A 23,251-nucleotide genomic window follows, 5' to 3' on the forward strand; every position below is an offset into this window, starting at 1 on the left:
AGAAAATATATTCTTACATTGTCTGCTGCTATTTTTAGGCTATAAAGCACATTTTGTTCCATGAAAAACACATTTTTCTCACTGGTTGTCGTGCCGTCGTCCTCAGCAGATGAATTTTGCACATTACCCGAATAGAAGATGCTCAAATTTCTGTTTTTTCTGAGCACTTTAAAGTGACAGTTCACCCCAAAATCAAAAATACACATTTTTCAATCTAGATCGTTTTGGTGTGACTTGCAGAGTGTTGGAAATATCAGCCATAGAGATGTTGCCTTCCCACCAACATAACGGAGCTAGGTAGCCCTCAGCTTGTGGTGCTCAAAGCGCCAAAAATAAAAAAAAACTCAACAGCAATGTCTCTTTCTAGAAATCATGACCCAGTTACTCAAAATACTCCACAGACCTTTTCTGAGCGTCATCTAATGCCGTGTAGTTCCATGATATTGGAGAGAAGTCATACATCTCTACGGCTGACATCTCCAACACTTTGCAATTTGCAGAAAAACAATCTAGATTTATAAAAAGCACTGAGAGGAAAAATATGTATTTTTAATTTTAAGGTTGACTTTTCCTTTAAGGATTTTTTTTGGTTTAAAAGTTGAGATTAAAAGTTTAAATCTTCATCGTGAGAATTATTAATTATCACGATATTACACCAGATTAGTCGTTGTTTGAAGCCCTACATGCGGGACATCTAGGACTTTGTTTTGGCAAATGTGGCAAATGTGGACTGACCCCAAACATGGGAGGACATATAGTGCATTAACCTTTACTCCGTCTCACCAAGACCCTCGAAATCAGCAGCTGGAAATCAGTAGCAGACAGTTTTCTCTCTGATTCTCTCCCTTCTTATCAGCCGCCTGCTGCTTCTCCCTCCTTTCCTGTCGCGTCGTTGTGGCTTGAAGTGCTGACAGTGCAGCCGCAGTCCTCTTAACTTCAACTTTTAGTGTGTTTGTTTTGTGTGTGTGTGTCACACCAACACGTCCAGAGCCTTGTGTGCCGTAATGATATCAGTCAGCATGAAGAACAAGCAGCTCAGCACAAATGACTGGATGTCTCAAACACAAGCACGCACGGCTGTCTCGTCTATTTGTTTGAATGGAGGTTTTTGCCACACATCATATTATATAACACTGGGCTTGGTGTAAATGTAATATTGGGATTTTTATCGTGTCAAAAGCTATTTTGGATGAGCAGATCACGCTGGAGTTGTTTTAGTGTCAGATCATATTGGGCAACAGTGCCAGCTTGGTATCAAGATTTAGTGCTGTAACCAGAAAGATACTTACTGGCCTCAATGTAGTTTTAACTAAATAAATGTTTTTAAAAACAAACCATAAAAAAAATTGAATCAGGTGACACCTGATCAGATATCAGATATCAGATCAGATTATTTTTTGTTATTGCTTAAAATTGATCCTGACATCTTAATTAATCATATGCTTTTAAAAAAAGGGAAAAAAGTGGAGCAACTGGGAAAAAGTGCCTTTCAAAGTTTCCTAAAAGCCCAGACACATCAAACTGCTTTACTTGATGACACCACAAAAGACGACAGCCGGCTGGCATGTATGTTCTGCACCTGCATGAGAGGAAATAACTCTCAATACTAGAAGGCTGCAATAGTCTGTATTTGTCATTAAAAAAGGGAAACCAGCAGGAAGTATTCAGCATGCCAGACTTCCTGTTAGCACATTAACAACACAACCTGTTGTTGACAGAACAAAAGATTTTTTACTGTGTGCTACTGAACAATAACACAAAAAAATACAAACTGTTTGTGCCGAAGAGCTCAATTATTTATAAATATGTCGGCTTATATGAGAGGTTTATTTTGATCACACGGCCTCTTGACTTCAGCTGTTTGTTTACTTTCATTGCTGTTGACCGGCGGGCTCTGATGGGCTCTGATGGGCTCTGATGGGCTCTGATGGGCTTTGACGGGCTTCGGCGGGCTCCGATGGGCTCTGATGGGCTTTGACTGGCTCCAGCAGGCTCTGATGGGCTCTGACAGGCTCTGATGGGCTTTGACGGGCTCTGATGGGCTTTGACGGGCTCTGATGGGCTTTGACGGGCTCTGATGGGCTTTGACGAGCTCCGGCGGGCTCTGATGGGCTCTGATGGGCTCTGATGGGCTTTGACGGGCTCTGGCGGGCTCTGGCGGGCTCTGATGGGCTCTGATGGGCTCTGACAGGCTCCGGCGGGCTCTGATGGGCTCTGACGGGCTCTGATGGGCTTTGACGGGCTCCGGCGGGCTCTGATGGGCTCTGATGGGCTCTGACGGGCTCTGATGGGCTCTGATGGGCTCTGATGGGTTCTGATGGGCTCCGGCAGGCTGTGATGGGCTCTGACGGACTGGCTGGGTTGACTGGTGCCAACGGTGTTGGACACAGCTCAAAAACTAGGGGGACAGATGGTCACAACAATGACCAAAGGCATACCGTCACCTTGGTGTGTCAGGGCTCTGAGCTGCAGCGATTAGTTAGTTGTTTGATCTGTTGATGGAAAGAAAATTAATTTGCAACTTGATTTGTAGTTGAAGTTGTTGAGCAAAATTTCCAAGCGTTCCCTGGTTTCAGCTTCCTCAATGCATTGATTGCTGCTACTAGCTTTTATGTATTTTCTAAACTTAATATCTTTAGGTTTTGGGGCTCTAGTTTGTACAAAATCGTCGTGGGGATGCATATAAAGAGGCTGTGCATTTGACTCCAACCTGCGACCCTCTGCTGCATGTCACCCCTTCTCTCCCTCCCTTTCACACTTTAGCTGTCCTATTCAATAATGCCCCCGCCCCTACAAAAAAAATAAATAAAAGGAAAAATTCTTATTATTTGGAAACCTTTGATGGATATTTTTCATCATTTTCTGATATTTTATGGACCAAATGATTGATCAGATCTCCAATAATGGAAATCATGGATCATATTCCGACTGTTCCTAAGTAATCATTAGTTGTAGCCCAAGACTTGGGCTGTAATAACTTCAAGAGTTACAAAATCCTGACTCGAAGGTGAATCTCCTGTGCAGAAATCTTGAAACCTGGTTTATATTTCATCTCCTCGCCGATACGTCCCTTGACTTTCTTTTGTATTTCTGCAGCGCTGTTCTACTTCTGAATTCAGCCTAAACGTTAAAATATTAACACCTCCACCAGCCAGAAGTGTTGTGCATGACAACAGGAGATGCACTAAAGTATTTTTGTTTCTAAAACGATCAGTAAATAATCTGCGAAGTAAAATAAAGCCATTTCCTTACAGCCTTAAGACCGGGGTAGATGTATCTGCACTGGGCTCCAGTTTTAGCTGGAAAAACAGGTTGGAAGAGCTTGACCTGTCCCGCACAACTAGTCTTTGTGTGCATGTGTACTTTATTTACACAAGTGTTTACATGAGCGTGCATATTTGCAGCCATGCTTTTTTGTCTCATCCCCGCACAGCATGCATGTTTTGCAGTCAGCGGCTGTGGTCAGTGCTGCTGATATGTGGTGGGCCGGTTGTGTTTTGTGCGTGGGTGGTATGCGTGTGGCATTCCTTTCCCATACAGACTCATCACGCTCCCCCTCGCCCTTTTGTCGTCGATGTTTCATGTCAACAAACAGGCCGGCTCGCAGGCTGGTGACGGAAGAGCCAGAGGGCAGAGAAACAGACTGGAAGGTCACCCGACCTGCTGGGAATATCTGTGTGTGTTCAATTAATGATGAAATGAAACAGACAAAAGCAAACAAATCTTCACATATTAAAAGCTGCGAGCAGGTTATGGAGGAGCGGAACAGACTCAACAAGATTGTGTGAAAGTAAAACATCACCCAGAGAACGGAGCCATAAACTGCTTAGTGTTTATGTATGGAGAGGTGTTGTTCATTAATGTCAAAGAACGAGAAGCTTTAGCCTTGAAGCTCAGCAGAGTTCAGTGTTTGTGACAAAGGTCATCGTGTTTCTCGGTTCCTGTTTCGGCAAAGTGTTTCTCTCTGCTCTCACATAGTTCACTGTGTCCTCGTTTTGGAGAAAATCTGCAGTGCTTTTTCCTTTTAAAGCACAGGATGCATCACGTGATCAGACAAACATATTCAATCAATAATAAATCTATACACAGTACAACGTGCACACATAGATGATTGTTTACAGTAGAAATAGCAAACATTTTCTAGTTCCACTTAATAGTGATGATTTGTGGCACATATTTGTCTTATATGATGGTGAACTGAATGTCTTTTAATTTTGGACTGTTGGTCAGAGAGAAAAATGGCAGTTTCAGGATTTTACCTTTTGCTTTGGAAAATTTAATGGACACAAACTTCATATTTTATCGACCAAATAATTCACTAATAATCAAAATAATCCTCACGTGCAGCCATGGATAGATCGCAGAGTTCAACCGGTTCAAGATGCCGAATAGGAACTCTAAAAACTGTGAAGCTGTTCATAAAACATTCAGGTTGTAGCATTTAGGGGTTGACTGATGTTTTTTCAGGGCAAATACCAATAATTAGTACTTAATGAGACCGATAACTGATGTTTGGAATCAATATGCATTTACATTAAAAATTAAAATCTTTCTGTCAGTATTTACAATTCTAAATATCACAAACACATTTCCAACACAAAACTTTGATTTTGATTTCCGAGTGTCCGCTCTGCTCTTATTCTCCTCCGGTGTCTCCTCCGGTGTCTCCGCCGGTGTCTCCGCCGATGTCTCCGAATATCTGCTCCACTCACATTCTCTGCCGATGTCTTCACCGGTGTCTGCTCCGCTCTCATTTTTGTGTTTTTGATGAAAATGCACGAATAAAATTCATCTGTACTCACCACATCTCAGCCTTTCATACCCTCAGGTAACAAAAAACAAACAAAAAACAAAAATCGGTATCTTATCGGCCACAAGACGCTGGAAATGATCAGTTTATCGGTATCGGTTGAAATAATCATTATCGCGCATCACTTATCAGAAAATGATTTTTTTTTATCACATTAAAAATTATTGTGAGTGATCTGCTATGGCACACATCTTGAGGGCAGTTAATAAAGGGTTGGGTGCACTAAAGCATGTTTATACGAAAAAGTGAATGAATGACATCAGAGGTGACCAATCTAAACATCTGACAAAGTCAAGGAGCACTGACGGCCATCACTGTCACCTCAGCTCACAGTCTGTACAGAGCATGAGTGACGGAGGGGTGGATTTTATTTTTTTTAAAAGCCTCACTCCTCCGTCATGTCGGATTCTCGGTCGGATAAGTGACAGCTGTTCGTATTTCTGTGTGAGCCCGAGGTGAGCGTGAAACATCTCAGCAGCTGCAGACACACAGGAGCTGGGTGACTTTGTGGGTTTTTTTAAATTGTGGACTCAGCTGACACAGGTCAGACACTGGATGCATGAAGCAGCCTGTACTTGGCTGAACTTCCTTGTACACTGTCTGTGTGTGTTTGTGTGTTTGTGTGTGTGTGCTCTGGAGGAGTCAATAGACTCTCAAGTGACTCTCCAGTAACTGGGGGTAAGTATGTCCCCCGGGGTCCTACTTCCTCTGAAATATTGACTCAGCACCACAGGGAGAGGTCTCGCACCCACACAGAGTGCCTTTTCCATTACATGATGTCTCTATTTTTGTTGCTACAGTGATCTCGTGTGGAATGAACAGCGAGCAGCTAATGAACGCACTCAGAGGCTTTCTTACTGCAGGACACTGTTGACTAATGTTCCCCATCACGGCAAAATCACACCTTAAATGTCCCATGAAATGATATCACTCCTCCTTTATGTGGTTCACGTCATGATTAAAACAAGATTGCAGGGTGGAGATGACAACCCCACAATCTTGGTGTGTGCTGCAGGCGTCAGTTGTCAAATGTTGTGTTGCACATCTCTTACACTTAAGGTCATTATCACTAAAAAAGCAGTTTTCCTGGAAGTTCAAGTACCTGTTTCATGCAGTCTTGCAGAATTATGTCACATTTAGGGATGTCTACATCAGTTTTTTTGTCCCAAATGCAATGTCCTTTTTTTAAAAAAAATTTTTTTGGCTTTTACCTTTATTCAGTTAGTATGAAAGGTGGAGAAAGAAAGGGGACGGCATGCAGCAAAGGGCCTAGACTGGAATCGAACCTGCGGCTGCTGCAGCAAGGACTTAGCCTCTGTACATGGGGCGCCCGCTCTACCAACTGAGCTAGTGGACGCCCTGCAATGTACTTTTTTTTTGAGTAATAACAAAATCTGATCTGGTACTTAATGGAATTTCAGAATCAGAATGTGGTTTTATTGCCGAGTACATTTACATAAACAAGGAATGTGACCTTGTGTTTTGGTGCAAGACAATTAATATAAATGACAGAATAAAACAGTAAATTTAAATAGAATAGAACATAAGATAAAAAATATAGAAGCAATTTAAATATAGAAAATGACAAAATAGAATATAAAAGATACAAAATGTACATACAAAAGGTGGAATGGAGGGACTGTACAGTTTTTCAGAAGTATAGTTGCAATGCAAATATCTTAAGTTTAAATAGTTAAAGTGTGCAGTGTACAGAAATTCAGCCCAGTGTACATTAATGTAACGCATAAAAACTGATTTAGCTTAACATTAATATAATGTATTTTTTGTGACTGACATACCCAGTAAATCCTGCAAAATTTAAATAATTCTCTCCGTTTTCTAAAAAAGATCCTGAATTTAAAATGAAACAGCCCTCAAGCTGTCATGAGTACTGTTTGGGGTTTTTGTAACTTAGCCAACAATGAATGTCCAGCTTCACTGCTTCCTCTCGAGACTCGAGCGTCCAGACTAAATACGCAGGACATCATCCGCCCACCGAGACATCTCATGTGGTGACATCACAGGCTCCCACAGTAAAACCGGCTCTTGTGGGAAACGTATTCCTCAAAGTCCCTCTGCGCTATTCATGTGGTAAAACCAAGCAAGGTCAAAGCTGAGAATGTGTGGAGTGTGTTTGTGTCATCGTGCCAGCAGCGCCCATTACGCTAGGACATGCAGGCAGACATGAAGGACACACACACACACACACACACACACAACAAAGACAAAACACTTATAGCCTTTGGTCTAGCTTTAATTGCCGGTCATATGAGCTCTTTGTAAATCCCATTGATCTGCTGCTCTCTTTTTGGAAACAAAGGCAGTCGATGGACCTTTGTATGATTTCTCGCTCCCCGTGCCTCTTTTTTCTCTCTTGTTTTACGCTTTATCACAGCTTGAAAGCTTGTGGGATTTTTAGGTGAGAATGAGAATAAAAAGTGCGACAGTGAAGACAGCTCCTTCTATATTTAGAAATCAAAGCGTCCTGTGGTTTGAATCCAATCTCTTAATGGTGTGTGTGTGTGCATGAATGAGTGTGTAGATTAAACCAGTTGCCTGCGTGTGTATTTCCATATGTTTGTTTGGGTGGAGGGGAGGAAATTATCCACTGGGGGGGATCAAACCCCCAGATATCCTCTGAGTGCTCCGCTCTGGCACCATCATTAATAATTCAGGCCAGCTCTGCTCTTGTTTGGACGCGAGTCTGCAGCCGGCCAGCGTCCATCTGCACTTTGAACAGTTTGTCATGTGAGGAGTTGAGCAGGGTGTGTGTCCCAGTGTACATATGTGTGTGTTTTTTTATTGTACAGTAACGGTCACGGCCAAAGTCCAGACCAAACCCCAACTGTAACACATTAACAGGCTATTTGTGGTGCAAGCAGAGGGAGTGTGCAGATGGGTTAATGTTAGAGCAGAGCTGCTATCAGCAAGGAATTCATCATGACGGGATTGTTTGTCATGATTGAAGGGCTCGCCAGGGGTGTATGTCGGAGAGTGGCCTCAGTCACGTCAGCTTTATGAGTCCTGAAACATGTGACTGCGACTGAGGGGCTGAACAAGTTCGCCACAATCAACCGTTAATAGTTAGCATAGAGATATTAATCAATGATGCTTTGAGCATGATGTCGATTAAAACTCAAACAAAGTGTCTGAATCTGTTTAATGTTCGAGTGGTTTTAGGAGAAAACTCTAAAAAAAACAAAAAAAACAAACAGCATTTACTGTACATACCAACATAAGCTTTAGCTCAAGCTTTTGTAGTCTAATAAATAAACAAAAAAATATCCTCACAGCTGTTTTTCTTGTTTAACAGAGAAATGCAACTGTTAACCCTCTAAACTCAGGTTTCTCTCTTTCACTGAACTAAGAGCTCAAAGGGATAGCTCACCTCCAAAATTAACATTCAGTCTTTATCTACTCAGCCTCATGGAGGTGGAAATTTGGGTGAAGTTTTATAGTCCAAAAAATTGTAGGCGTTGTACATCAGCTGCAAAAATGCACATCGCATCAATCCCACTAATGATTGTCTTTGTTCCACTTTAGGAAAATCCCACCTGGCCATCGTCCAGAAGGTCAACAACGAGGGCGAGGGAGATCCGTTCTACGAGGTGTTGGGGTTGGTCACCCTCGAAGACGTCATCGAGGAGATAATTAAATCAGAGATTCTGGATGAATCGGACCTTTACAGTGAGTCTTATCGCTGAGCTTGTCCTCACTCTCAAAGCAGACGAGGCTATTTTGCGACATGTATTTACTTCTTACAATTTCTATAACTTTAGTTTTTTATTGTAAACAGACTATTTTAAGGTATGTGGACTTAAGCATGCGTTTACAAGTTTAAGAATTACTTAAAAAAACAGCTAAGATTTTTAAATTTCTTTACCATACTTTTAACACCTGGATCGATATCAGTTTTCTTGCTGCCTTCAGATGCTTTTCACCAGCATTTAAACCTCTGGGAAAATTGGTTTTTATTTTTTTTTAAAAACACAAGAAAAGTAATGAGCAACTTGGCAAGAAATGTCCTGAAAACTACAAAGAATAATTGAAAGGTGACAAGGAGATGATCACAATATTAGCTGGGGGGATTATTAGATAAAATCAAAATAATTGAAAAATGTCCAGAAGACCATAGTAGTCTTCAGTAGATATTTATAACTATGTCACAGAAAAAAAGAGAAAAAAGTTTTTTTGCCACTTTATTGATGTCATTTTCTTTTAAATGTTTTTTTAAATTAATTTTTTAATTAAAAATAACTTTTTATTTTCTGACTTTTTTTTAGATTTAGCCATTTTGACTTGGTTTCTTTCAAAAACATGGGTGGTGACCAGCAACTTAACAAGAAATGGCACAAGGATGAACAAAAAATAGGTCAAAAGTTACATGAAAAATTACTGGAAAATACGCAGAAAAGTAAAAAAGTAGCATAAAAACAAAACAAAAAAAAAAACCAAGAAAATTGTCTTAAGAAAGTGCTAAATTATTCTTTTTTTCTGTGACATAATTTTAAATGAATGATCATAAGAATTCTAAATATAGTTTTCCGGACGTTTTTCTTGACATTTTTCAGCTAATCTTCAGGTTAATTCCTTGTCAATTTTAACCAAGTTGCTCGTTATGTTTTTCCAATGTCTTAGAAAACAATTAAATCAGGTTTTAGAGGTTAAAATGATTGTAAAAGGCTTGTGAATGCAGCACAAGTTAAGGGTTTAGCTGCTATGAATCCTGAACAGCAAAATCTTAATCTGCTGATTAAATAAACCTTTTGATCTTTTAACTATTTATGTTTTTAATAAAAAAAACTTGTGTGTGTGTCTCTTCTCAGTTGATAACCGCACCAGGAAAAAGGTGGCGCCCAACAAGAACAAGAGAGACTTCTCGGCCTTCAAACACGAGAGTGAATCAAAAGTAAAGATCTCCCCTCAGCTGCTGCTGGCTGCTCATCGCTTCCTGGCTACAGGTGGGAAATGCACTGAAACAAGCGTGCGTGCACACACAGACGAGCAGCCGCTGACCGCAATATTACAGCTAGAAGATTATTTATAACTTGTGAACTGAGTGTGCATTCGCACTTGTGTTCGATATGTAGCCACTACATGAATATCCTCAGGATGTCAGGACGTGATGGATTCTGTCTTCTGTCCATCTGACAAGCAGAGCAGGTCCAGACATGCAGAGAGGACGTTTAAATGTGTTTATTTACTCGGAGGGTCTATTTGGGATCTGAGCAGTATGCCTGCCTGAGGACTCTGGACCTTTGCCAGCTGGATGTGATGCCTCACCGCCGCTACAAATCACTTGAGAACGTGTCGCAATATGTCTGTTAGCAAGCGTTAGTGGAAATGCTCTGCCAGGAGCAGTTAGCACGAGCTGTGGCTAGCATGACGTAGCACTTCCTCATCTTACAGACACTGTGGTGGAGGAGCTCGCCAGAGTCTAACAGCACTGCAGGCGAAACGTCAGTGTCTGCTGACTGTGTTTCTGTTTTCCTTCTCAGGATAAAGGTTTCAATTTTCTTTCCTGGTTCAGTGCACAAGGATGAGATTTTTTTAATTTCTCAGTTTTCAGGAAGTCACAGTTTCTTTTTTTATTTTTTGTTCTTGTACACATCAGTGATCATTACACTCGGCTCTTTTTAGATTGGGTCAGGTCTCTGATGTCATTGATATCTGAAACTGAAATATTTGTAGTGTCTTTGATCGCTGAGAGATATTTTCCAAACAGGAAAGTCAGAGGATTTTTAAGGGCTTATGTGTTTTGTTTTGTCAGTCTTTATACTTTTTTGGGAGCTTTAAAAAAAACAGGAAACAAACCAGAAAGGCAAAAAACATACAGTGTAAAAAGTCCTGCAACATTTAATCTTAGTCGCAGCAAAACACTCACAGTCTTTCTTCTTGTTTTTTTTGTGAGTGAACTTGATGACTTAATATGTAAACCAGAATGAAAGCAGTTTGTCTGCCTTTTCAGTCGATGAATGCCGACATCGGTCATATATGCCTCACCTCTCACTGTGCTTTGCATCAGGTTTTGTTTGCAGGGTGGACCGTTTCTTTGTTCTCGGTTTGGGTGGGGTCGAAGGCACTTATGGTTGAGCTCTGATTGCAACAGTCGGGCCTGTGACAGTTGAGAAATGCATCTCTGTAGATATGTCACTGTCCGCCTGTAGGCTAATTTCACCAGCTGTTTTTATGCAACCTATAGTGCAAATTCCAAAGAAATTTGGGAATTTTTGTTGGGAAAATGGCTGAGACAGTTGATCAATTATCAATATATTTTGCTTATTAGTTATGAATCAGCTAATTAAATAATGCAGTAATTGTTTCCCCTTTACATTTCATCATTCAAACATAATTTACATTGACAAAAAAACAAGCACAAATCTGCAGTAACTGCCACCACGTACCTGCATATATCTGCTTGTTGCCCCTTTCTGCTAATTGTTAGGAACAGATAATCAGCTGTCTTTGACTTGTTTCCAATTTTTCAATTTTTCCACAAAATCCTGAGGAAAACCTGCGTATCCATGTGCCTTTTTGTGATTAACCATCACCATTGCTCCCCCCACCTCCTTTTGCAAACACCTTCACAATAAAGCACTTAACCTTCATGCCAGATTTAAGCCTCGTAGGTTAAAACTCTGGCTGACAAAGTATGAGGAAATGTTTGTGGACAGACAGCTGTAGAGTCGCTGGTTGCAGCTAAAGACACAATAAGAGACAAGATACATTAAATACAAAAGATGCACAGAAATAAAAAAAACAGGTATAAGGAAATCTATCAATCCAAGCATTGATAAGCATCTAGAGTTTTGACATCATGAGACAAATGCAGATTCAGTGTTACGTTTCCAAACCTGTCAGGAGTTATTTCAGGAGGATGACAAATCCTCCCTTTGTGGGAGTTTATGTGTCTATGGTGAGGTTACTTTTAGTTCCTTTTCCGCCCTTTTTTTGAAAGATATTTGGCCTCTCCTTGAACTAACAATTGCCCGAAATTGTCCACAAATTAAATACTAACCATTTAGTCAGTTAAAGATGAGAAAATTAGCAAATTAGTCGAGGTTTATCAACAGAGGCTGTAGCATCAGTGTCTTCCAGGGTGTCTGCAGGTCCTTAAAAAGACTTGAAATGTCCAATCTTATACATATTGGGTCATAAAAGTGATTAAGTAGTCTTAAATTTTATTTTGTGAAGTATTAATTGCTACAAAAATAATTTAATTTTATGTCTATCTTTATGTCTTATGAGCCTAATACTTAATAAAACCTTGCACAGACCACATGCATCCTACTTACCTTTATACTTCAGTTCAATGCTTGAATAATAAAAAGGTGGTTAAATTTAAGTGTCTGATACCTGTCGACACGCCGATCTTCACCTGCACACGTGTATACTGGAAACTTTGGAACAATTTCTGTAGACTGATTGACAGAGAGGCTGCTAATGATTATTTTCAATACTGATTAATCTGCAGATTTGTCTCAAAATGTTAGAAAATACAAATAAAAAAACCCAACAAAGACTGATTGCATGTGGAAGCTCTAAATTTTTATATTAATTTATGTTTTGTCCATTTATGTCACTTAAATCATGACAAGCTTAATGCTCTATTTACCTTGATTACTTGATCCTTGTAATAATTTGTTTGTCAAAGAAAAGTTTAAGGCAGCTAATATTAGGCTCCTTTGTTAAGTGTAGGATCACCTGTTGTAAAAGTGATGTAGTTGGCACACCAGTTTATGTAACTGTTTGTTTTGTTGCACAACAGAAACAGGTATGAATGACTCATCTAAAGGCGCCTGGATGAGTGACGCCAGCCGATTTGTTTACAGTCAGAAAGCACGTGGTACTCACGTGTGATATGAAACAATTATATTGTTGCATATCTAGAATTTTGATTTTTTTAAAAATATGTACTGAACTATATCAGCAACAAGAAATGTGTTATGGTGTAGTAAAAAAAAGAGAAAAAAATCTTAATTTGTGCCATTTTTACCTAAAAGTAAAACTTTCGTCTTCCTGCAGAGGTGAGCCTGTTCAGCCCGTCTCAGATCTCAGACAAGGTGCTGCTGCGAATCCTTCGCCACCCCGACGTGATCCAGGAGATCAAGTTCAACGACAGTGACAAGCGCTCGCCCCATCACTACGTCTACCAAAGGGGCAAGCCCGTCGACTACTTCGTTCTCATCCTGCAGGTACACAAAGATTTTGTGAAAGATGGTTGCATGTCTTCTGTCTGTGAGTGCTTGTTGCTTCGGTGTGGGTGAAATAGCAGATCTGAATGCAAAAGCAGTGCGATCTTCTAGAGCAGACCGATTTAAAACAGCCCCTCCCACACATGCATGAACACGCCAACACGTGCAAAATAGGAAAATATCTAGTTTTCTTCCAGCTGTCACATTGCTTAGCCTCTTTGTTTACCGTCAGATTCAATTGCAGTAATTATGTTGCGTCTTTGTTTTGTCTTCAGTGTGCAAATAGCAACTTTCTTGGATGCTAAATGTACCTCGTTTGAGTTTCATAGTTTATACTTGACCTTGGGAAATAACAGCTGTCAGCAATCTGTTCAGCAATCTGAACATTTAGTGCCTTTTTGGAGATGTTGATCATCACATGATTTTCATTTTGCCCTGTTGTCCTGAAAATGAGATATTCAAATATCAAAGTGGTCACACAGAAATACATGAAATGACCACGACTTCTTAACACTGTATTACATGATGTTGACACGTGATGTCTTGAGCAGTTCTTCCCACAGAATTAAAATCTGTGGTTGAAGCTGACACCAGACGGGCAACAAATTTTCCTTTTGTGTGTATGCGTGTGTGTGTGTGTGTGTGTGTGTGTGTGTGTGTGTCCTCTCTAAATTTTGAGTTTTTTTCTGGTCTGTGAACGCAGTATGGGCGGAGCTCGTCATTAGTTTTTTTTTCCCTCAGCAGCACTTTGTGGAATTTGATTAGTGGGGATGATAATTGATCCTTTGATTTGATTAATTCAGATTAATGGACGAGAGGAGCAGCTGCTATAGACCTAAGTGAAAGTCAATTCTTTTTAGAACCACTGCAATAGAGAACCCCGGAAACGAGTCCAAAAACCCTGACATCTGTTGGCATTGAAGCACATTGGCATTGGTTCCCTCGTCTCAAAGTCAATGAGATTTTTTCAATGTGTTTTTGGTTGGATGCTTGAAGTAACATTTTGTTCTATGTCATAAAATATGTTAGTAAATATCCTGTGTGAACTATGAAGCTTTTACGTGTCTTTAAAAAGCTGGTTGTTAATTCGTGGCTAAATGAGACTACAGAATGTTATCATGACGAACCACACCAAACACGGCTTTACAGGCTCGTAGTGGTGGCGACGGGACAATAGTGTAGTTCGTTTTAGTCCAACATTAGCTTTTTACTTCCGATGATTACATTTAGACTTCAAAATCCTGAAAGTGGTGTTCATTTGTGAACAAAACGCGGAAGTATCATAAACTTTTTATATGGTTATTATCTGCAGTGATCCTAAACCCAATGGAAAAATCCCATTGGTTTTTGACAAGGGAAGCAGGGGGACGTTAGCTTGACCTACTGAAAAACGTCATCCCTGGGACGCTCTGTTAGTGTATATTTTTTATTTTAACTGCGCCTGGCATTCTGCTGCTCCGTCTCTGCCCAGAGTACGCTCTGCACCCCGAGACTGTGCTGCAATATGGTATACACGGTGCAATACGGTATACATACAAAATCTGTGTGGGGAACCCTGGTCCAATAAACACAGAACTTTCACCCTGGACACAGCTGTTTGTGTGCAGTGTGAAACTTAATGAAAACGTTGATTTATTTCGACTTACCTTACATATGTCCTTTACGTAGTGACATCATATTACATGACATTTTTACATCACTTTACGAGGTAGTTACATCCTGTACGAAATAATCATAGTTATTTTAACCAAAAACACAATCTTCTCCTAAAACTAACCAAGTGGTTTTGGTGCGTACAGTCAGCCGTGCCGCCACTATGTAATTTCAACACAGTATATGCCCCCACCATGAAGAGATTTAAAAAAAAAAAATAAAACAACAGCACATTTTTAAACATCTAATGTTACTGATTGCTTTTTTGACTTCTTGCCCATGTTGGTTTAGCAGTTGAGTTTTTGTTATGATTCGAACTTGACATAGTTTTGTAGCAAGCTGTTGCACAAAAAGGGAGAAAAGGTCAGTGAAAAGTTGTAAAAAAAGAGGAAGGATTAATGGCTTTCACATGATTTCCCACATACGGTTACAAAATAATCCCACCGACAGTTCGTCAGGGGCCAGTGTAGATGGTGTAATCTTGTAAAATTTGATCTCGACAGTCAAGTCTGAATTATAACCAACTAACGTGGTCTTCCTTTCCTGATGTCCAAATAGTTTTGAAAGACCAGTTACAGACGTATAACAGACGTCTGACTCACCGTGATGAACACATCCCGCTCTCTGAATGTCATATTTTCATTGTCTCAGCCTGGATAAAAGCTGCACAGCCTGACTCTTCTTCTTTCTTTCCTTGACCCTTATCTCCACCTCCTCCCCCTCTTCTTCTCTCCACCTGTCAACTCATCCCCTCACACAGTGCATCTGGAGCTTAGCGGCATTGATCGGCGTGCCTTGTAGTTAAACGCGGCTTTGAGCTGCGGTTTGTGACAGATGGCGGTAGGCGTCGCACGCAGCACTGACCCAACAGGGGTCTCGAAAGTGTTGATACAGCAAAGTGTGTTGGTGTTCGCCTTGACTTTGTGTTTGTGTGTTTGAAACATTCAAAATTAAGTCAATGAACAAAACAAAATCTTCCAAGAGTGCTGTTTACTGCCAGTAAAAAGTTCCTAAATGGAATAAGTTATGGTATCATTAAAATTTGAAAAAATTTGAATTATTAAAAAAATTAAACCCTTAAATTATTATTAAAGGGTTAATATTCCCTCAGGGCCCTAAATGGCAGTGTAAAAGTCGCTGACTCACATGATGTTTGGGCAAAAAGTAAACTAATGGCTGCAAATGATCTGGAAATTTCCAGGAAACTTGTGGAAATCTTCCAAGGGAAGTTGTGCTCTGGCATTTTTGAAATAAATTAAAAATCCCTTTTAATTTCTTATGCCTTACGCCAATGGCCAAGGCCGGAGGCATTATGTCTTTGGATTGTCTGTCTGTCTGTACGTCCGGCACATTATTGTGAATGCGATATATGAAGAATGCCTCAAGGGGATTTCTTCAAATTTGACACCAACGTTTACTTGGACTCAAAAATTAGCTAATTAAATGTTGGTGGTCAAATGTCAAAGTCTCTATGACCTTGTTTGTCTCATTCATGTGAACACAATAAAATATCTCGAGAAAATATTAAGGGAATTTTTTCAAATTTGGCACAAATGTTCAGGTAGACTCAGGGATGAGCTGATTAGATTTTGGTAGTCATGTCACCGAAAAAAAAGTTCAATGTGACAATAAAAAATTTGGGCTAAATTGTCGCTTGATGTCAATCTTGGTTGTTGTAAAATTGGTCTTAAATTTAATTCCAAGTGGCATTAAAAAGTCTCAAAAGGCCTTAAATGTTTATTGCCTAAAGCGGTATGACCTGTATTATGCTGTGTTTGTATGTGTAGTTATAACAACAACAGTTTGAAAGTCACAACTGATCCAAAGTCGATCAACTCTAGAAGGAGATTAGTTGGCTGCTTTAAGGGTTTTAAGAGGCACGTTTGGTGGAGAGCCAAACTGGAGGAGCTTAAAGTCACATTTCACTAAAAACCTTTTCAAAAAATCATCGACTCCAGACTCCTGCTGCAAATGTTTTTCTGTCCTTTATGTAGCATGCCAAAAAAAACAGTTTGGGCAAAATTTGAGTTTGCTTTTGCCCATAAATTCTTTGTACAGCAATCTTGCTTGGTATCTGTTTCATCAAATATTAACTTTACCTTTATTTGACCTTAACGTCTATTAAATATTTACAAGCAATTAAGTGAGTGATTAACAGCGAAGGCGCAGATAAGTGCATTCAGAAAAGCACACAAAAAGAAGTCCACATTAGTTTGGTGTTTATTGTTTATTTGAATCACCATTAATTCTCACAACATGGGAAAACTTAAAGAGCAAATCAGTTTGTAGAATTTATACTTAACCTCTAAGAAAGCCCAAACTGCTGCTGTTATTTTTATTGGTGCTATTTAATAAAATAAAAAAAATGGGAAGTGGGGAAGAGGAAAAAAATCAGTTAATTGAATCATAAAAACACCGTAAAGGAGTCTATAAAAGCTACACTAAACCATAGTAATAATCTGACCAGTGCTCTCTTTGTATTTTTCCAGTGTTCATTCATGCGGTTGTGTGGCTGCATAAATGAATAACCAGAAACATTTTACATACAGGATGTGAGTAAATAGGAAGTCCCAGTTTAACGTCCTGTTGGATAAAATAAGCCGAGCTGCAGAATTGGCCCTCTAGTAGCGTTAAATGTTGACACACATGAGAAAATGAATAGTGGATTCACTGTGAGAAGCATTAGTAGAGTGGCAAAGAGTCAAAATATCTGGTAAATGTACAAAAAATTCAAAGGTTATGCTGAGGATTTTTTTGTACATTTCATTATATTTCAATAATAGTTCTAATTTTGGGGGAAAATAAACATAAAGGAGCAAATGTCAGTAGGCGGGTTTCCATTACAGATTTTTACGTTCACAAGGCTTATAGTGGGTATGATCATATTCGGGATATGGTGTTTACATGAGCGCAGAGAAATTGGTTGATTCATATTCACTGTATACATCCTGGTTCCTGTCAGAGTACTCCAGCCAGAATATTTGGGTTTCTCATGAACAGAATATGGTGTTTACATAATCAAATATATAAACAGGATACTGCACGAGCCTGATCGTAAACAGGTTAATCATGTCCATGTAAATGCACGCCACAATACTTTGTGGTCCTTTTTTTCGAACATATAATAAAAAAAAAACAACAAGAAAATTCACAAATAAGTCAAACGAGCCTTACAGCAAAGTGCAATGAACAAAAACAAAAAGATAAAAAAAGAAGGCCCAGACAAAACCTAAACATCAATCTCAATAAACAAACACTCAAGCCTCTTAAACTTAAATATCTTATGTTTATAAAGTCGGAAGAATACACACTTATTTAATCCTACACACACACACACACACACACACACACACACACACACACACACACATATATATATTTACATTCTATATAAACAACTTCCATAATTTCATATACAACCCACTATGGTATGGACAGGTAAACCAGTTTTTTATATTAATAAATGTTTGGAGGAGTTGAAAAGGGGAGAAAGGACAAAAGAAGTTTCAGAAATCTGTGACCTTGGACACACAGACAGATCCTAAAGGTCCTATGTCCTTTAATGTCCTAAAGGACATGCTCTTCGTTAATTGATCCCCATTATATAAGCTGTAAGTGGAGGGAGGACACTTTACTCTCCTGCTGTCTGTCAGCTGTCAATACACTCCTGCACCTCCCCTCTGCATGCTTACACACTGTGAAAACACACAAAACTCACAAAGCACGTCTCCTGTGTCCACGCTGTGTACATGTACACGTGCGTTCAAATCCCACAGGGTGGGAAATTACACCTCATTGTCTTAATCTCACTCTTTCACACACTTTTACTTCCCACGCGTCGGTTACGTCGTTGTCCTCAAACAGTCATTAGCTGGTTAGTTCAGTAATCTGTGGATCATTTCAACTTTCTCCCGCCGCTCGTTCTCGGTGAGATTTTCACCGTGGGAGGCCGGATATTGTCGAGGATGTTGTGGAGAGACCCCACATGTGGAGTAATCCGCTGAGACCTTTTTGGAGTTGCAGTGGCATTAAGTGTCAGTTTGCCAGGGAGGGAATTTTCCACCGGAGAGAGAGAGATGCCATCAAAACCAGTGAATACTTCTGGATTCTGCAGAAAATCCTCTGGATTTTAGATGAATTTTAAAAACAGTAGATGGACTGATCTCCCGTCTTTACTCTGAAAGTTTTGCTTTCTGTTAAAATTCCCAGATTATGTTTAAATCGCATAAAACAATGTTAAATTAAAGTCAACAAATTAATGGCATGAGATTGGTTGCAGGTATAAACACTTTCTATTCTGGGTCTCTATATAAACACTCACTTTGAATAGACACAGATTATTTTCAGTAGATCCTGCGCTGATGAATATTTTATTTCGGTAATTACAGATACACTGCAGACCACTCAATGAATTATTCATTTCCAGTTTCTCTGAAGAGACTCGGACTCGCCGGTGTGTTGCAGAGAATCGGGAGTTTGTGAGCTGCTCGTATTTGTCCTGTAAACAAAATTATACTCTCGCATTCCTGGAGAGCTTATTTGGAAACAGAAGTGGAGAAACAGACAGAGAAGAGGTAGTGAAGAGGGAGAGAGATTATTTTAATTTGATGTTTTGACATTACCTTATTGGTTTAAAAAAATCTACCTAAAGTGAAGTGTTGGTGTTGGTGTCGAGGGAGCACTCGCAACGTTTTGCATGTTGAGAACTAAAAAGAAAGACTTGCTCAGAGGAAAATAACCTCTCGTAGGAACTTAATTTCAACTTCATTGTAAATTTTTTAACATATTCTAATCTGAGGGAAGAAATTAAGGACGCTCGTGTTTGCATTTCCTAAAAAATATTACAAGCAGGTTCCTTATGTGGGATTTCTATTATTTTGTACAGTAGAGTGCCTGAAAATACTTTTTCTTTCTTTCTTTCTTTCTTTCTTTTACTGACTTTTCATTGTTTTTGGAGTACCCCTCCTCTCCCCTCACGTTGGGGCCTTAGGCAGGGGCGTTTCTAGGATTTGAGGACATTCGGGGCTTGGTGTGACCTCTGTAGGGAGGTCGGAGGGGGGATCATCACACTTGTAATTGTTTGGATAAACAAGCTCTATTTTGATGTTTTTTTAATTGCATTTTTGCACGTTATTAACCCTTTCTTTCCAGAATAGTTAGGAATTTTGATGTTAAAAATATCAGTCTTCCTTTCTTTCTTGACTGCATTTTTTTTCTAAAAGCCTTGCGTAAAGCTGTTCATGGCGTTTGAGGAAGACGCTTGAAATGATCAGTTGACTCAAGTAATGTCACGTGAGGCAGGGTCATCTCGGTTAAGCTCGAAAAAGAAATGTGTTGAAATGGTTAGAAAGAAGCGAGCTGACCAGAGCTGTCGTCCGCTCCTCATCTCACGTCGTCACATTGCGGGTAATGTATCCTGCAGGCTACATTATTGATTTCTTCTACAGCACTGATTTTCATCATTTTGCTTTTTTCAAACTGTACATCATGAGCATCATGAGTGCAAAACTAAACAGCGAGCACTCCCACTAAGACGGCACCGTTAAAGTAACACAACGACTTCAGGTAAATCTGTTAATGAAGAGGTTTGTTGAGGCACTTAAAAATCAGAGCGGGGAAACTAACGGAGCAGAACAAATGAAGCAAATGTCTTTGTATTTTTTATGTTTTTGCATTATGTGTGTTTGCATGCCTGATGTGTGAGAGTCCGGCAGTACGCTCATGGGAACTAAAATCTTCAGAAACAGATTATTCACTGTCCCTTTTCCACTCCTTTTATAGTGTGTGTACATTTGCGTGTGTGTGTGTGTGTGTGTTTTCCTGGTTGTGATCTTCGCTGTCAGCAGACAGGCTGTTTGTTTATGACCAGCGTGATTCATGCCTCTATAAAGATGCTCTGTTACTCTCACAGAGCAGAGTCGGTCCACTCGGGCAGAGTGAGATCACTGTTGTGTTTTCAGCTTCGGGAAATGTATGGAAATTTGAACTCGGTCAGTTCAAGAATTTGAAAAATGTTTTGATTAGATCAAGTCCGGATGAATGGAAGGAATGATGTTCAGCTCATATACAAAATTAGCTCTGTTGTTGTCGCTTTGTCATAAACTGAAAAAACATTTGGGAGGCTCATAAAAGATTTTCCTTTATTTGGATGTTGCTGTACGCTTCCTGGTTGACCGTTGTACTATATTTCCTGTTGGCTCTTTTATTCTTGTTTATATATATATATATATATATATATATGTATGTATGTATAGTTTTACATCCTTTGTATATTTTTATGTCTTTTATTGTTTGTTGTGTTTTTTTCTCCTGTTTTTTTTATCTGTACAGGATACTGAGCTGCTGTAAATGTCTATCTATCTATCTATCTGTCTATATCAGCTAGAATAATTTATCAGTCTGTTCTCTTCTTAAGTTTATTCGGGACTTTTTGGAAGGACCATGTTAAAATATGTCTGATTTCTAAGGTATTTCAGTACATACATTTCTGAGTAACAAATTTAAGTACTTCAAGCACCTTGTACAAACTCTGTAGTAAAGACAGACCAGATGTATAACGAGAAGAAAATAGACTGATGATGTGCAGGGCTCCAAATTATAATTGTAATCTTTTTTAAACTATCAGTTAACGTTTAATTACCCGTGATAAAATGACATCTTTAGAGTATTTATTTTGTGTGACCGAAACAACATCCTACCCTAAAAGTTTCTGCGTTTGTAATAAGATGAAACGAGCAGCTCCTATTTAAGAAGCTGGAGCCGAACAGTTGATCGGTTATCAACATTATCACTGATTATTAACGTTCTGCATGAGGTCGAGCGTTTAAGGTCTGTTGTTGTGGTTAAATTCCTGGATAATTACGTCACAACATATTTGTGAGCAACTCTTCCTGTTGTGGACAAGAGCTGGAAAAATGTCTGTCCTGTGAGAATAAGAAATATTCCTGGACTCTGCATGTGTGTGTGTGTGTGTGTGTGTGTGTGTGTGTGTGTGTGTGTGTGTGTGTGTGTGTGTGTGTGTGTGTGTGTGTGTGTGTGTGTGTGTGTAGCCCCTGCAGACGTTTAAGGAGGAAATACAGTCACAGGTTTGTTAATAACTTGTAACAAACCAGTAGGGGGCCCCGCCTGAAACCACACACACATGCACACACACACACACACACACACCCTGGCTGTGTGTGTGATATTGTGGTTGTGTGCGGGGGTTTGTGTGGTGGTGTGTGCTACTAGCCTCAGTGTTTAGTGGTTTGTGACCATGTGTTTGTCATAAAATGAGCCACTGACTTCAGTTAATGGTTGGTGTCAAAACTGAACAGTTTGTGCAAAGTCACTGAGTCATTTATGCTGTGACACACACACACGCGCGCGCGCACACACACACACACACACACACACACACACAGACCGTTTTCTTTGGTGAGTCGTAACAGTGTGACTCAGTGTTCTGACATCAGTCTAAAACACGGTGTGACTCCAAAAGTGTCATTGGTGTGAGGTCAAACACACACACACACACACACACACACACACACACACACACACACACACACACAGAGTGTATTGTTTTGTTGATCTGCTAACTGGCTAAAAGTGTCTTCAACCCGTCCTTTCGGTCTTCTAGTTTCCCATTTTTAACGATGATTACAGATGACCGGCGTGAGCGTATTCCTCTCACGCAGCCGTAAAACGTACGTGCCGGTTGGCCGTTGGTTGTAGTCTTTGTAGTGTGTTCAAGCACAAGTTTTTGGCTGAGATACAGGCAACGTGAGACGATGCAGCAGTCGGCACCAGTTCTCTGATGTGGGATTTGTGTTTCTGGGCCTTTAGTGACTGTCTCCAAGGCCCGGCGTCAAAACTCTGACTAATACTCGACTCTCAAGACCTGGTTTCAATATCCTGAAATGTTTCCCTCCTCAGTACCCTTACAGACGGTCATGCTATCTCACCACTACTTTGACTTATCATACTTTATTGAAAGTTTTATTAAAAAACAAACAACCTGCGGGGAATGTATTGGTATTTATTTTTAATATTAAAAACAAGCTGAAAACAAGATGAAACAAATCTATTGTTACTATAAACTGCAGTGAGCGATTGTCTCATGTCTTCTATTATGTAGTGCCTCCTATTCTTACTTATATATATATATATATATATATATATATATATATATATATATATATATATATATATATATATATATATAAAAGTATATAAAAGTATTATTCTTAATTTTATAAATTTTTTTTTTAAATATAGACATAGGCCTTAAAAATCATTAAATAGTCTAATATTTGAATTTATGAGGTGTTTATTGCCACAAACATTTTATGTTATGTCTTATGTTATCTTTTATTTTATGTTTTTAAATTAATTTATATCCTTCCTGTGTTAAAGTCCCCATTTCTGATGTTAAAAATTTTTAAAACAGCTTTTGAACCTAATGCTGTCTTTATACGTAGATTAAAATGTAGATTAACTTAACACAGTTCAATAACCTCATTCCTACATAAAACCCACCTCTGCGTAATACCACAAATATACTACTTGCCTTTTTGCAATAGTGGAATTAGAAAAAGATGAATTTAATCTT

At 39.4% G+C, this 23,251-nt stretch overlaps 1 protein-coding gene across 3 annotated transcripts in view; it reads left to right on the forward strand.

Annotated features, from left to right (window-relative positions):
- Window positions 1–23,251, forward strand: part of cnnm4b (cyclin and CBS domain divalent metal cation transport mediator 4b) — a 62,718-nt gene that overhangs the window by 10,939 nt on the left and 28,528 nt on the right. For all 3 annotated transcript variants that reach the window (XM_088076388.1, XM_088076389.1, XM_042487763.2), the window contains exons 2-4: window positions 8,354–8,497; window positions 9,637–9,771; window positions 12,836–13,005. In XM_088076388.1, the coding sequence (XP_087932514.1) occupies window positions 8,354–8,497; window positions 9,637–9,771; window positions 12,836–13,005 (449 nt within the window). The remainder of the gene's footprint in view (window positions 1–8,353; window positions 8,498–9,636; window positions 9,772–12,835; window positions 13,006–23,251) is intronic.

This window comes from Plectropomus leopardus, chromosome 4 (genome assembly GCF_026936395.1).
Source record: "Plectropomus leopardus strain MGB_pleo_1.0 chromosome 4, ASM2693639v1, whole genome shotgun sequence".
Classification (NCBI taxonomy): domain Eukaryota; kingdom Metazoa; phylum Chordata; class Actinopteri; order Perciformes; family Serranidae; genus Plectropomus; species Plectropomus leopardus.